Source organism: Dermacentor silvarum, chromosome 3 (genome assembly GCF_013339745.2).
Source record: "Dermacentor silvarum isolate Dsil-2018 chromosome 3, BIME_Dsil_1.4, whole genome shotgun sequence".
Classification (NCBI taxonomy): Eukaryota; Metazoa; Arthropoda; class Arachnida; order Ixodida; family Ixodidae; genus Dermacentor; species Dermacentor silvarum.
Genome location: NC_051156.1, coordinates 8,840,088 through 8,855,868, shown reverse-complemented (window position 1 = coordinate 8,855,868; position 15,781 = coordinate 8,840,088). Strand labels below are relative to the sequence as shown.

Here is a 15,781-nt window from a genome sequence, read left to right as displayed (position 1 = left end):
TTTGATGCAAGCGCTTGCATCAGCCTACCTTGAACCTTCGTGCGCATGCACAAATTTTTTCCCGCCCGCCAATAACGTCAGTCGCTGGGATGCAGCATTTAAGTGAGGTAGTGTGCAGTGCTCTCGTCGGTTTTTTTTACTGCAAGAAAAATGACGGAGCGACTGGAGCAGCACTACTGCATCAAATTTTGCCAGAAACTGGGTGACAGCCAAGTGGAAACCATTCGGAAGATTCAGACGGCTTTCGGTGACTATGCTATGAGCAGCACACAGATTAAGGAGTAGTACAACCGGTTTAAAGACGGCCGCACATCGGTGGAGAGCGACCCATGCTCCGGTTGGCCATCAATATTCCGAAATGACCAGGTAATTGACGAAGTGAATGCTGTGGTGATGTGGGACCGTCGTGTGACTATCCGAGAAATTGCGGAAGAGGTGGGCATCAGCACTTTTTTTGCACATTAAATTATGAGCGAAGATTTGGCCATGAAGAGAATTGCAGCGAAATTCGAGCCGAAGCTGCTCACGGTGGAGCAAAAGCAACTTCGTCTTGAAGTCTCACAGTACATGCTGTATTCCACAAGCAGTGATCCCTACTTCATGAACACCATAATCACTGTTTACGAGTCTTGGGTGTACGGGTACGACTCGGAAACCAAATCCCATTCATCACAGTGCAAGCATTCCACGTCACCAAGACCAAAGAAGGCCCGCCAAGTGTGCAGTAACGTCAAAGTGATGCTGACTGTGTCCTTGTACTTCCTCCGTGTGGTACACCACGAGTACGCGCCACAGGGTCAAACATCACCAAAGGATGTCCTCCGTCGTCTACGTGATGCTGTGTGGCACAAGAGACCGGAGTTGTGGTCAACAGGAAATTGGCGCATCCATCACGACAATGCCCTTGCACATTCCTCGCACTTGATTCAGACTTTTTGGCGAAAAACCAGACTCCTGTAGTTCAACATGGCTTCTTACTCTCCTGATATGGCCCCCTGCAACTTCTGGCTGTTTCCCAAAATCAAGAGGCCATTGAAAGGAGCGTGATTTCAGACAAGAGAGGACATTATGGCTGCAACGACAGCTGAGCTAAACTCCATTCCAAAAGAGGCCTTCTCGGAATGCTTCCAACAATGGCAGCACCGCTGGGAGAAGTGTGTGGAGTCCCAAGGAGACTACTTTGAGGGTGATTAGGTTTCCAATGCTCCAGTTATGTCAGTTCTTTCTCTTCGGCCAAAGGTGGGATACTTTTCTAACAGACCTCGTATGTCCTCATAAAACGCAATCTTTCAGTACCAACATTCAGTATTTCGTCAAACTATGAACATTACATTTTGCGGTTGCTAGATCTCGTGTGAGCAAGAAAAGAAAGCACCAGGCACATGCAATTGAGAGCAGTATGCGCCCGCCACGGTAGCTTCCCCGCAGTACTGTATTTAATCGAATTTAACACGCACTTTTTTTCCGATAAGACGCGTGCAAAAATTGCATGCACTTTAGAACGAGTACTACCCTAAATCTGCGTTACCATATTGCCATCGGCATATCAACATGGCCGCCTCGAACGCGTTTCGAGCCTAGCTGTCGTAGCTTCCTCCATGTGCTGTAGTATGTGCGTTTAGGAATCAGTCTACCGTCTGCCTTTCTGTTTCTGCATTTGCTATGTTGGCACGAAGGGCACAGCTCATCATGATACCGCATTTAAAAGGAAAGTGATCATGTGTGTGGAGACGGACGTAAATTGGGCCGTATCACAGGCCTTCGGAGTACCCGAAACTTGCGTGCGCATCTGGCACAAGCAGAAGCAGAGGATTTTCGCCAGCAAAGCAACACGGAAGGGTTTCAATGGACCGAACCAGGACGTATTCTGCTACAATCCACTTCGACGATACGTTCGCCCTGGCCCTATCTTAATGCGATCTGAAACGGGGACAGTCCACTGCGCACTGTGTTTCTGCCGCTTATAGTTCGCGTTTGGCGAGACGAAGCATGAATGACAATTCGTTCACTGCTGCTGCCATGCTTCCTCACTCCAGCGTGTTCACAGCGAGTTTCCGGGGTCATCGAGTCAGATGTATTCATGTTTGCTTGTGCGTGCATGACACGTACCACACTTGTTAATTTAGTTAGTAAGTGAATGTTTACAAGTTTATACGGCCGATAAAACCACTATTCTTACTTCGTATAGCTGTCTACTAATGTGTAACCGATGCTTCGCCTTTAGGGCAAAACTGCGACTTTCTTTTATTCATTGCAACTTTAGTGCATTGGGAGTAAATTATTGTTTTACCAAATAAGAGAAGGCTGCAGTATTTTTGTATGAAAGCATGAGGTGTGCAGTACTGCAAAGGACTTTTTTTTATTATTTTTTGTTCATGGAAAATGGGTGTGCGTTACAATTGAGGGCGCGTTAGAATCGAGTAAATATGGTACTCGCCCGCCCGTGTCACGTGAAAATGTCGGCACGTGCTTAGTTTCATCATCCCACACCAGCAAATCTTCTTCTGGATCATGACGTGTCACATACACTCACAGCTATTGCTGCCAATCCTATTGCAATAAGAATCTTCAGCGGCATAGTGCCATTGGCAGTGTACTGCATGCTTTTCATAGGCATTAACCCAAATGCACCACCATTCCCTGCAGCAGACAATCCAATGTGAGCGTCAGATTTAGCTCTGATGGCATCGTATTCCGCTGTCAACCACAAGCTCGATTTCATTTTGGTTTCCCGTCGTTTTCCTCTTGCATCGTAACTACACAATAGGAAAACAACAAAGCGTGTTTTGGGCCACTAAGGCCCCACTAGCTCAACGCGCGTTGGGATTTCATGCCACAACAATTCTCTCAGGGTGGGCACGTCAGAACTTCATGCCAAAATGCCCTGCCCGAGGAAGTTGCTGACCCAGGCTGAATTTAAGGAGCACAAACGTAGCCTTGCCAAAGTCACAAAAACCACAACGAGCGTTCTTGGGCCACTCGGGTCCCATCAGCAGGCGTTGGTGTGTCGTGCTGCAACGATTCACACAATGCCTCATATTACTTAGATGTCAAAAAACTACAGTTGAGTCCTTATTGACTTCGGATCATAGGTTTTCCCAGTTAGTGTGTTTTTTCTAGTGTTTCGATGCGAAAGCATCAAATGGTCCATTGAGAGAAAAAGCTGTCATGTGTTGTCTGGAGCCGTGAAATGGCATCTAAGTTCCCATTGGCTGCGACGCCACATCACGAGCACGCATCGACAGAGCAGAGCGGGCGAAAAGGGACACCTGCTGCCATGCTGGCGTGCCAGGTGTTGCATGAGGGGAGAGGGTATCGCCGTGACGCCCTCACTCTCGGAAGCCTGTGTGTGTTATCCGTGCGTTCCTTGTCCGCACAAGCTCTTGCCTGCATTCTAACTTTGCTGCGGTAATCACCATAAAGAAGTTAATTTATAAAAAGACAGAATAAATTTGAAAGGAAAAACATTGGCAGTAGCGACTTTCAAACCTACGACCCCGCACTCAGAAGCCGAGTGTCTTACCCACAGAACTAAACCAGCGCCTCCTAGATACAAAGTCTGTGCACTCTGCTTTATTACATCATGCTACAGTATAGACCGCTTATAAAGTAAGTCGCCGGAGTCGCGAATATCTGCACTATAAGCGGTACTGCATTATAACCAAAACAACGATTTTCAAGCCCTGCGCCAATGCAAAACATGTAGACCAAGCATGTAGACACGCTTTGTATTATCGCGCGCACATCGCGATTACGTTTTCGCCAGTGAGCTGGCGAAAACATAATCGCGATGTAGCCAGTGCTCTTCAAGCTCGACAGCTTTGCACCGAGTCAAAACGAAACAAATGTTTGCCACAACCGCTGCAAAAAAAACCTTGACCGCTATCGACGCGATTATGAATGGCGACTTTGCGGTGCTGAAGGCATGCGCCCGATGCACGCACCGAGTCTGGACGAATTAACTACCATTCGCTGCAACAACTGCAGTCGAAACCGCGGTCACTATTTATGCGATCATCGATGGCAACTACGCAGTTTTTTTAGCCACGCGGCTGACCCACGGACCGAGTAAAAACGAAACTACTGTTCGCTACAACTGCTGCGGAGAAAACCACGGCCGCTATCGTCGCGATCGTGGATGACGACTACCCAGTTACGAAAGCCCGCAGCTAAAGCGGTGTTATGTGGGGCGGTAAACGCAAGAATGCAGGCTTTAAAGAGACAAATAGGCTCGAAGCGTTCTGGCGTTGCTGTCATTCACATACGATTTCAACTGATGGCTGTGGCAATGCGGACTCCGCCGCTTCGTTTTAGTTGGACGCTAGCGCCGTTCTTGCTCTTTTGCGTCGCACATTTGCGCCGCTCCTCGCTCACCGAGCTCCGAAAGTAGTCCGAATTACCCGATGTGTGGCCAAATAGGTTCGAATTAACGAAAGTTTGATTGCACTGAATAATGCATATGCCGGCCGGGACAAGAGGACCGAGTCCGAATTACCCTTTTTTCCAAATTAACGAGGGTCGAATTAAAGAGGTTTTACTGCAGCTCCAAACTAAGTTTGTGGAACACTGCTTAAATTGACAGCGTCGCTCGCGTGATATCTGCACTCCACGACACGCATCGCCATGGGTGCACCGAAACTGAAGCCGCTTTCAGTGCAAAATGCACTGCTGATAGGCAGCCGAGCAAAGGTTTCTCCGTCACCTAGACAACCTACGCGCGCATTTTTTTTTCGTTCGTTTTCTCAGCGTTTCGTGCTCCTCCTCCGCATCTCCCTCGTTGATCTCCTCTCCCATCGGTGGGCGCACGTTGTTGAGAAGCGTGCTCGCTGCCACCCCTCTCGGCAAGATTTTCCCGCGGAAGCAGCATTATAACCGGTATTTCGTTTCACGCGGCTGCGCTATAAGCGGTATGCGTATACATGGAGTTCTATGGGAGGGTAAACGGGAGTCAGAAAAGGCCGCGTTGTAGCCAGTTCTGCACATAAACGGTGACGTTATAAGTGGTCTATACTGTACTTGGACCAAAATTTCCATCGCAAAGCCCGGCGTGATGAAAGCGGTGACTTAAAAATTACCGCGGCTTACCCAGAAGCGTCCCCATTAGGTTCTATCACAGTCGGGCAAGGTAGCTTAACATCACAGATCGAAGTGCGCCAGCCTTATGCTATCTAGAAGGCGCTGGCCAAGCGTCTCAACGTGACCGCTTGTTCGCGAGAAGTTTATCACTCGAAGGACCGCTCAACGGCGTTCAATTGGACATTAATGCTTTTGCATTCACAACTCATAAGCAGTGCTTATGTGTCTTTGGATTTTTTTTTCCAGGACATATGAATGAGGTTCTACTGTACTGCTAAATGAAACAGCGGGGTGTTTCAGCATTTTTTTTTGCCACCTTTTTGCTTCGACACACAGGATAATTAAACCAATTTCGACAGTACCGTCACGGTCTAATCAATAGGCATAGACTCTATTCGAGTCACATCAGACCAGTCATCATAATTACAAAAATTATTTGATTACAGATATATACCTCTTATAGAAGATGCATTATATCATGTAAAGAACTTATTTTGTTTTTTACAATTAGGTGTGCTGGTTAATGTTGTGTTGGGAGAATTCTGATGAAAAACACGAACAGCAGTGATAAGTGATACAGAGCAGCACATAAAACTTCTTGACAAACCTAGCTGTGCACTTCTTAAAATATCATAGTTCTGCATTACTACGCATAATAAAGTTACTAAAGACATTGTTTCTGGTCAGCAGAGGGTTACATTTACAATCAGCGCTACGCACAAGATATTTATCTTGTCAGCACATTCAAAAGTGAGCTGCGTCTGCGTATGCAGACACTGTGACCGACTTACCCTGCTTGCGGACACGCACGGCATCCAAGATTTGGGCCCCTTTGAGCTGGGACCGGACCAGGTCGACGTCAAAGCGAGGCTCCCCACCGTCTCCAGCATCAGTGGTTCCCCCAGCAGACTTCTCGCAGGGCACCAGGCAGTGAACAAAATGGAGGCGAGTGCGACGGACCACCTCCAGCAGACTGTCCTGGAAGCCACCGTGACACAGGCACAAGGACCACAAGCCCAGGTATTAGTGATTTGTACTGTCCACAGATCAACACTGCATGTGAGCTCATCATCACCATCATCATAAGCCTATATTTTTATGTCCACTGCAGGACGAAGGCCTCTCCCTGCGATCTCCAATTACCCCTGTCTTACGCTAGCGTATTCCAACATGCACCTGCAATTTTCCGAACTTCATTATCCCATCTGGTTTTCTGCTGTCCTCGACTGCGCTTCCCTTCTCTTGGTATCCATTCTGTAACCCTAATGGTACACCGATTATCGATCCTACACATTACATGGCCTGCCCAGCTCCATTTCTTCCGCTTAATGTCAACTAGAATATCAGTTATCCCTGTTTGTTCTCTGATCGACACCGCTCTCTTCCTGTCTCTTAACGTTAGTCCTAAGATTTTTTGTTCCATCACTCTTTGTGTGGTCCTTAACTTGTTCTCGAGCTTCTTTATTAACCTCCAAGTTTCTGCCCCATATGTTAGCACCGGTAGAATGCAATGATTGTACACTTTTCTTTTCAGCGACAGTGGTAAGCTCCCAGTCAGGATTTGGCAATGCCTGCCGTATGCACTCCAACCTAATTTTATTCTTCTGTGAGCATGTGAGCTCAACAGGCAACAAATGTTTCTACAGTAGAACCCTGATACAGGGTACACGGATATAAAGAATTTATGGGATATAATGAAATAAATGCAAAATATTTCTTGCTGATGTAACATGTAATGAGTCTACACTTTTAAAGAATATTGGATATACCAAAGGTATTTATTATAGCTCTGTTATAGCAAGGTTTGCTTATACCGCAAGGCAGCGAAACAATCTAGCCATTTTCTGTGACTCTGCAAAGCAGCGTCTTGCATACCACACAGCTTCTGTCAAAAGTAAATGACCCACCAAACATGTGTAAGGAAAGCAAATTAGAAAAAGAAGCATTAAAGAAATTTGGCCTTAAATGAAAACAGTATGAAATGTTTGCTAAGCTCATTGTGACATTCCCAATTGCCAGCACTCCCGACTTTCACACAGGGACGTTCCGCATTACTTTCTTACCGCCTCTTTGTGAAATATATATATTTTTTTTACTTTCGTGGTTCATTCACACACACAGCAAACTGCAGATAACACATACTACACTGGCAACCAGTGTATACGCAAGCCAAGGGAGAAACAATTATGTTTTGTGAGTGATCCTCTAATTGGGGGCAAAACACACGAAGTGGATTGGCCGCAGTGTGTACTGCACTCACGGTGGTGTGCTTGACCTGGAGAGGTAGCGAGCGCCGCTTGGCACCGGCCACTGACTGGGCGCGCCGCATGCTGGACGTCCGGCGCAGGGACGACGTGTTGTTTCCCTCGGCTGTCAGGCTGCCCCCGGGGCCCACTGGAGGCAGCATGCCTCGAGCCGACGAGAACAGCTGGCTCACGGGCTCCCTTTGCAAGGGCCGAGGAAATGCAAATAAAGAACATGAGCTCGTGTGCACACAGCAGAACCAGCATGAAAGCTGATTAGTCAGGTGCATGCGTAATTACGTCTAAAAGGTACCTCAACAGGTTACAGTCAAATCTAAATATAATGAACATAGATAAAATAAATCATAGGCTATACAGAACTAAACCTAAATACGTACAAATCTTTTGGCAATTTTGCCATTATGCTTATAATAAAAATTGGATATAACAAAGGCATTTTCGGGTCTGATGTGACTTCGTTATAACATGTGTAGTGGGGAATATGCATGTAGCGCTGTGAGCACTGCCATCGCTTGCGATCCCTCGGACGAGCTTTAATAAATCCCCCTTTCACACGGTTCAATTGTATTAGCACATCGTCCTACAAATATTATCCTAAGCCTTATTGTATTAGGACAATAGTTCACATCACTGGAAACATCAGACATAGCAGTACCACACATTCAGTCCACTTTCTTGTGATTCGTTTACACTTTGTTTATTCGTGGTGTGCTTAATCTGAAGTTAGCGCTAAGTATAAGGTATAATATGCATGCAACTACATGCTAGTGTGTTTGTCAAATATCCGACTAAAATAACATCCACTTACTATACAGGAACACGACCAACTGATTGCACGCCAATAACGGTTGTACACAGTCGCTATTAAGACAAGCAATGCAGGTTGCTCACTTCTGTGACTCTTGCAACAGCAGCGGTGCCTGGCGGAATGATGGCGTCTCTCGGCTCGCCTTCAGCCAGCCCTTGCAGCAGTACGTCACCGGAAGCGACCCCATCTGATGAAAGACGGTGAACTCCCCTGGACGGGCTCCTCGCTCCAACAGCGACTGGTGCTCTGCGGTTGCGCACCGAAGGAGAATCATTCGCTGATGAGACATTCTTAAACACCAGAAAGTGACACGTTAGAGGAGGCATGTGTGTTACCAAACCATGGCAATGGTATGTTTTTAGACTTCATCTAGATATCAATGTTCAGTTCTTGGGCAATATGTGGTCAACGTACTCAATGCTACATGGTGAAGATGGTACATTTTAGTACTGTTGCAATCCTCATTGAATTACCCAGAACCTACAGTGCCCTCTAAACAAGTGGCCATTTGTCAGTAGCAACATCTGATTTCACGGCCATCGACTGAGCTGCCTGTAGTATCACCACTATCCCTGCCAAAATGCAGGTACAATTTAGGTCAATACAGAGTTTCCCTCTTCTACATTCTTTGTTGGCCGCTTCCCTGGCTGCAACTATTATTTTGTGGGCACACGTGCCCATTGGTCAATGAAGAAAATTTCCCGATTTGCACGCTCCTAAACCATTCCATCCCTTCATACTCATTTGTGCATGCTTGCCTCAGTGGCTACGATGCTCAGCAGCACAATAAAAGTCTGTAATTTCGGTCCTTCGTGGCATTGCAATGGTGGTGAAACAAAACAACTGCCTTTTACCGAGAGTACAGTGAACATTCAAGAAACACGCCATGACCAAATCATTCAAACATCTCTTAAACAATGTCTATCAGTGGCATAAGATTGGACAAGTTGTTTCTCTGCAATTTCCATATTCAATTCTAGTTGCATTTCTCTATTCTGGGTGCTCCCTTGAATTATGCATGATAATTAGGCTTGTACAAATATAATTTTTTTCGTTTGAAGTGGCACTGAAGCAAATAGTAATTGGTGTCGAATAATTTTCTTGTTCCTCGCGGTCCTGTAGAATGCTAATAAGAGGAGTCTTACGGTATTTTTAAGAAAAGGTGACAAATCTCAAAAGATGGTTCTGAAAAAAAAAAAGGAAAAAATATTTATTTCAAGAGCTGTTATCCAGATATACTCAAGCAAAAATTGAAGTTTTTAACATTCTTTACAATGCCAGCAGCACTAAATTCGTTTACAGGCTTTTGCTCAATGTTTTACTGCAGTTATTGCTTGTGCTTCCCTCTACTTGAAAGTTCGTGATGGTTGTGGCTACGACAGCATTTAGCATTCGCTCTAGTCGCGATGCCACAAAGTGCGCCCCTGATGATGCAACGCAAGTAGCTTAGACTGCATTGCACAAATTTAGCTCAGTCTACAAGCAAGCTAGCTCCCTTCACAGACAAACTTGGTAGATGCGCTCGTTTTAATTGCCGGATGCTCGCCCATGGTCTAAACGCCGCTTCTATGGCACTCAGTCTGGCCCATGCGTGCGCGTGATTTCATAACCATCACCGTTAAGTGGCAAACTTCCTGCCAAGGTTTGCCACCCGTCAATAGGCCTGTGTTGACTGTTAAGCCTAAGCAGTGCTGCTTTGCAGGGTGTTGGCGCAGCAGCTCTCAGAATGCCGAGAAACTCTCTCAATAATTAAGCGAGATAGTGGGGGACAACCTGAATGGCGCCAACTTTTAACGTCACTATGTGCATGGACAAAAATTTTCTTAAATCGAGCCAGGAACGATACGACATCTGAAAGTTCAATACCGTTAAGTCTGATGCACATAGCCGTTGTCCACCATGCCCCTATCCCGACATCAGTTTTGGTCAGAAGAGAGCCTGGAGAGTGCTTTTTCGCTTCGTTTAGAGGGCGTTTTCTCCTAAAAAATGGGATTCCGGTGGCCACATTTCATAAGGAGAAATTGGCGAGGAAATTTTACAGAAATTTAGCACCTGACAGAAATTTTATGGACAGAACGAAAGAGGTGACCACAGTGTGAATCAAGGTTGGGGTGCTGCGGGGATAAACACTACGAAATAGGAAAACAACAAAGTCTCTGGTCACTCAGGCCCCATGAACTCGAGGCACGTTGGTGTCTTGTGCCGCAACGATTTGTGCCACGTGGACACATCAAAACTTCCCGCCAAAATGCCCCACTAAAACAAGTTGCCGATCCAGGCCAAATTTGAAGAGCGCAAACGTAGGCTTGCGGAAGCCCCAAAGACAACAATGCAGGTCTCGTGTGAAGCACGGTTCCACAAGCACGGCATGCGTCGGCGTCTAGTGCTGCAACGATAAGCTCCACGCTTTGCATTATGTAGATGTCAACTACAGTTGAGTCTGTCTAATTATTTTGTGACTTCGGATCATACATTTTCCCAGTTGATAAGTTCTTTCTCGCGTTTTTTTATAAAATGCATGGCCGAGGTTCTACTGTATATGTTCGTTTCAATACTTTGAATACCGAAATTCAATCTGAAGTGAATATTGAATAGTATAATATTCTATCGAATATTTGAAAATACCAAATATTCCCACAAACCCAATGATAATGCATCTATGTGTTCCTGCACACACTGGCGCACCCGAGTACTATTGTGTACGCCTTCTTTTTGTCACTTGTGTAATTTAAGCAGTGCTGTGAAGATTGAAAGCCTATTTCACAGCTAAGGTGAATGAATAAAAAACATCATCAATAATTCGAGCATGTCATCAATGACATCAATTAACAACCATACAAATTACTGAACACTAGTGACAGCCCTCTCACCCCGGGGATGCGCAGAGGCTGCCATGTGGAGGAGCTTGTCAAGGAAGGCCTGGTCAGTGTTGCCTGGGTACAGGCACTCGTCGTCCAGCAGCTGTAGCAGGCCGCACGACTGGCCCTGCTGACCGGCACTGTGCCGCAGGTCGGTTGTCGAGGCACGCAAGGGACCCGACTGGGGCGGGCTGCGGTCTAGAAGGGACACCAATGGAGCTGGTGATGGCACCTCACCAAACTCTTCTGTCTCCAGGACCACTGCCTCCTGCAAGGTGGCATCCCCGCGTGACAAGAACAGCGTGAAGGTTGGAATCTTCACAGAGCCGCAATGACAACAGCGGCAGCAACCACGATGGCCAAAACACTCCCTGCACTCAACGTGCTAAGACGTTCAGTGGCATGCAAAAACATTTGCACGCATTTTTACCCCTTCCAGAAGGCGGTCATAGACGATTTGGGCAAGAAGAAAACACACACTGATAGTAGAACCCTGCTGATACGTTTTTCAAGAGATCACGAAAAAAAAAATGTTGCAGTTTTGCCTGAAAGGCAAAGTAACGATTGCGATAGCAAATTAGTAAAGAGCTGTACAAAGTAAGGATGGTAGTTTTATCGACCGTATAAACTTGTAGACATTCACTTACTAACTAAATCAACACGCACGGTATCACGCGCACACAGGCAAACCATGAACACATCTCGCTCGATGACTGCGGAAACTCTGTCTTCTTCTTTCTGGGGTTTTACGTGCCAAAACCAGTTCTGATAATGAGGCCCGCCATAGTGGACGGACCCGGATTAATTTTGATCACATGGGGTTCTTTAACATGCACTACAACGCAAGCACACAGGCGTTTTTGCACTTCGCCTCTATCTAAATGCGGCTGCCACGGCCAGAATTTGATACCGTGATCTCTGATTGACGGCTGACTGAGCCACCGCAGCGGGTGGAAACTCGCTGTCATAACGCTGGAGTAAGGAAGCACGGCAGCAGCAGCAAACGAATTGACCTTCGTACTGCCTCTCGCTTCAACGCGAACTAAACGTCGAAAGCACAACGCATACTAAGCTATCTGGCACTAGGCACACTTTGTCAACATTGCAGATCGTTTTGAAGGTGAGGACTGCGCGCGCGCACTTTGCTCACGTCACAGATCGCTTTCAAGATATGGCGCCCGCCAGCCACGCTGTAACGTGCAGGTCGCTTGTTGCAACACAGCAGTCACTTGTTGCAATGCAGCAGTCACTTGTTGCAACGCAGCAGTCACTTGTTGCAACGCACCGGTCACTTGGTACAACGCATCGGTCACTTGGTACAACGCATCGGTCACTTGTTGCAACGCATCGGTCACTTGTTGCAACGCATCGGTCACTTGTTGCAACGCATCGGTCACTTGTTGCAACGCATCGGTCACTTGTTGCAACGCATCGGTCACTTGTTGCAACGCATCGGTCACTTGTTGCAACGCATCGGTCACTTGTTGCAATGCATCGGTCATTTGTTACAACGTACAAGCTGGCTGCACAGCTAAATTTACGTGACCACCACATTCAAACACAACGTAAGATGCAGAAACATTACAGATTGGCGACGTCTCAAGGGGAACTTAATATATGGAAGTCAATGGGATTCAGGTCGGGACCGCAAAAACATGACGTAGCCGCCGGGAAAACGCAGCAGTCGAGGAACGTATCAACGGGGTTCCACTATTAGTAATTTTTTCAGCAAAATTTTTCTTTCGTGATTTTTGTGTATGTTTTGATGATACGAATTTTGGGTGATATGAAAATTTCCCGCGAAACCATGAAATTTGCATCACCGAGATTTTGCTGTATCTTGATTTATACATACTTAAGCTACTTAGAGCCTGCTACATTCTTGTTACGCAATGCTAGGAGACTTCCGAACATGTGTAGCGCCATATTTTCTTGGCCAAAATTTTGAAGCATTAAATTTTATGAAAAATGTTCTAACATTCAATCTTCAAGTCCATATACGGCTTTTTTTTTTTTATTCGATTCGATTTTTGATTTGTAATCTACTATTTGGTATTCGCACACCCCTACAAAAAATATATAATTGGTTGTATTCACGAATATGTTGTCTTAAACATAAAAAATTGAGTTCGCAGGAGTAAGAAGGATGCAATCCAGTTACAGACTCAGTCTATAAGACGGATCTCGCAAGACGTCTTATATCCCCAACATCTGGAAGTCTTCTAGAAATAAGCAAAGCAATTAGGCTAAGCACGGCATGGGGATCTTGCCTGACACCAGAGGGAGGGAGTGAAGCAGGAAGGGAGGTGCTCGTGGAGCAGCGTGATGGATCACGTGATGCAGAGTTATAAAACTGGCCGCACTTTTGGGGGGATTCCTTTTGCCCCATGGCTGCAACGGAGTGAGCCGCGACGGAGAAACGCCACCCATCCCACCTCAGCATCACGGATTCGTCGAGCCACTTGTCACTTGTGAACAACGGTAGCTGCACAAGTGATGTACAACGGCTTCAGAGCATGCAAATGTGCCTCATGGGACAGACTTTGTAAAAAAAATTAAATTATGGGGTTTTACCTGCCAAAACTACGATCTGATTATGAGGCACGCCGTAGTGGGGGACTCCGGAAATTTGGACCACGTGGGGTTCTTCAACGTGTACCTAAATCTAAGTATGCGGGTGTTTTCGTATTTCCCCCCCCATCGAAATGTGGCCGCCGTGGCCGGGATTCGATCCCGCGACCTCGTGCTCAGCAGCCCAACACCATAGCCCAGACCTTGTATGCCTTCTGAAATGGCGAGCAGCTGTTTCAAAGGAGGAATGTGCACCGATCATGCATAAAAATGGCAGTACCATTAAGGTACTACCAAAGAGAGACGTTTTGCCGTCTGGATCGCAAGCGCCAGTCTCAAATGCCACCAGGACACGTATGTTCAGCACTTTCTCGCGAGCACATTTCGGTGCTGCGTGGGAAGTACCCGATCACTTGAAAAGGACCTTGTGAAAGGTACCTTCTGAAAGTGTGAAATTGCAAGCGACCATCTTTTTAGGTAAGCTGGTGGCTCCGACCGTGCCATATCATGTGGCAAGCATTGTGTTCCCTGTTCATAAATATCCTCGGCTGATGAATTCATTGCAGTTACTGTAATTCTTGGGTAGTCAGGGAAGTGATTCCATACAAGCTGTCACTGTTTTGGGGTAGATTTGCGATTGTTGCATACATCTGAAAGGAATTATTTAGGTTGAATTACAATTTTTGCATTGCAATTTACTGACTTAATTGCAGTTACAGAGAGCCACAATTACAGAAAGCCACAAAACAGTTCCGTTTTTGGTCATTCTATTGTTTACCAACTACGTGGCACCTTATATTAATTCAGTGCACTAAATGTGGAAATTTGGAACATGTACAGTCGAACCCGGATATATGAAATCTGAAGGAGATCACAAAAAAGTTCAATATATAGGTAATTCGATGTCTCAAATGAAAATTCTATACAAAAATTTTGAAGCGAATTTTACTGTTGTTCGTTATGCACAATAATTCGTTATAAGTCTGTTCGATACATTCGGGTTCGACTGTCGATGACACGGGCAGGGCCCGCTAAGCAGACATCCTCAATATTTATTTGTTTGGTAAAGTGCTTCTAGTATGGTGCTTTGTACTATCAGATTCAGTTTAAATGCAAACAGCAGTTAAAATACTGTGCCTGGGTTTCTATAACTTTACTGCGGTGTGAAATGCAGTATGCGCTTGCCATGCGCTTTAGGGCACCGCAGACTTGTCACGCCTAGTGGTTGCATGCGGCGAAAAGACTGACACTGCGAATCGATGGCCAGGACACAGTAGTTTCCATGAACTGTCTGAAACCTGCTTTCCTGGAATCTGCCACACGAAACCACATTTCAACCTGACAGCAGCTCGTTTGCACTACAACTTAATAATGACTTCAACATCATTTTCTTTAATGTCACTACTACGTGACGATAAGCACAGTGACTACGTAAGCCAAGAGGCGTCAACTCTTCCCATTTCCAAGTCCAAATTAGGTGTCAAATGGAGGATCTTTTCGGAATGCAGGTGTCGGTTCACTTTTCAAACTTTCTTCAGCAAGTAGGCACCTGGTCATATCGCTCCTGCTGATTGAGGAACGTCCACTGGTGAAAGAGCAGCTGCAGCCGCTCCTGGATGTAGTTGTGGCAGAGCTCTTCGAGAGTGGCTGCTGCACTGCCTCCTGCACCAGTGCCACTCTGGGGCTGGAATCCAGGGCAGTCCAGAACCTGCACTGCGGCTACACTTCTGCCGGAGCCACCGAGTGCACTGCACACAGGAGTAAGACAACATGGCTCTATGACTACGCGTGACACCACTGTTCTAAAGCATGCCACCACGAGGCGCCAGGAGCCTCTGTAGCGAGAACAAGAACATCAGGCAGTGGAAATAGCACATGAATTCAAGGCTGCCAACTTCCAGTGATAATCTGCTCATAACTCAGATACATTCCCCACATTTTTACATAGAGCATGCTGTGGAGCTCGTCACCATTTATTTTTTCGAAAATGAGCTTATGCCAATTTTTATGCAAAATGATGGCAAACTTTACTACCATTTAGGTTCTTAAAATTATTTTACAACATATCAGTTGTGCAGCCATTAAGGTGAAATCATGTCTCAATAGGAGTTGCCATGATTTCAAGAGCCTTTAGTTGCCTAAAGCTAAAGCAATGCCCCCCTCCCCCCTCAAAGCATCGAACAAAGCCTCCATGCGCTTTCAGG

General features: G+C 46.1%; 1 protein-coding gene across 2 annotated transcripts in view; it reads right to left on the bottom strand.

Moving 5' to 3' along the window:
- LOC119445311 (unconventional myosin-XVIIIa-like) overlaps positions 1–15,781 on the bottom strand; it is a 231,901-nt gene that overhangs the window by 140,496 nt on the left and 75,624 nt on the right. For both annotated transcript variants that reach the window (XM_037709624.2, XM_049663204.1), the window contains exons 12-16: positions 15,127–15,325; positions 11,019–11,274; positions 8,232–8,394; positions 7,337–7,520; positions 5,868–6,054 (exon numbers count right to left, since the gene is read on the bottom strand). In XM_037709624.2, coding sequence (XP_037565552.1) covers positions 5,868–6,054; positions 7,337–7,520; positions 8,232–8,394; positions 11,019–11,274; positions 15,127–15,325 — 989 coding nt within the window. The remainder of the gene's footprint in view (positions 1–5,867; positions 6,055–7,336; positions 7,521–8,231; positions 8,395–11,018; positions 11,275–15,126; positions 15,326–15,781) is intronic.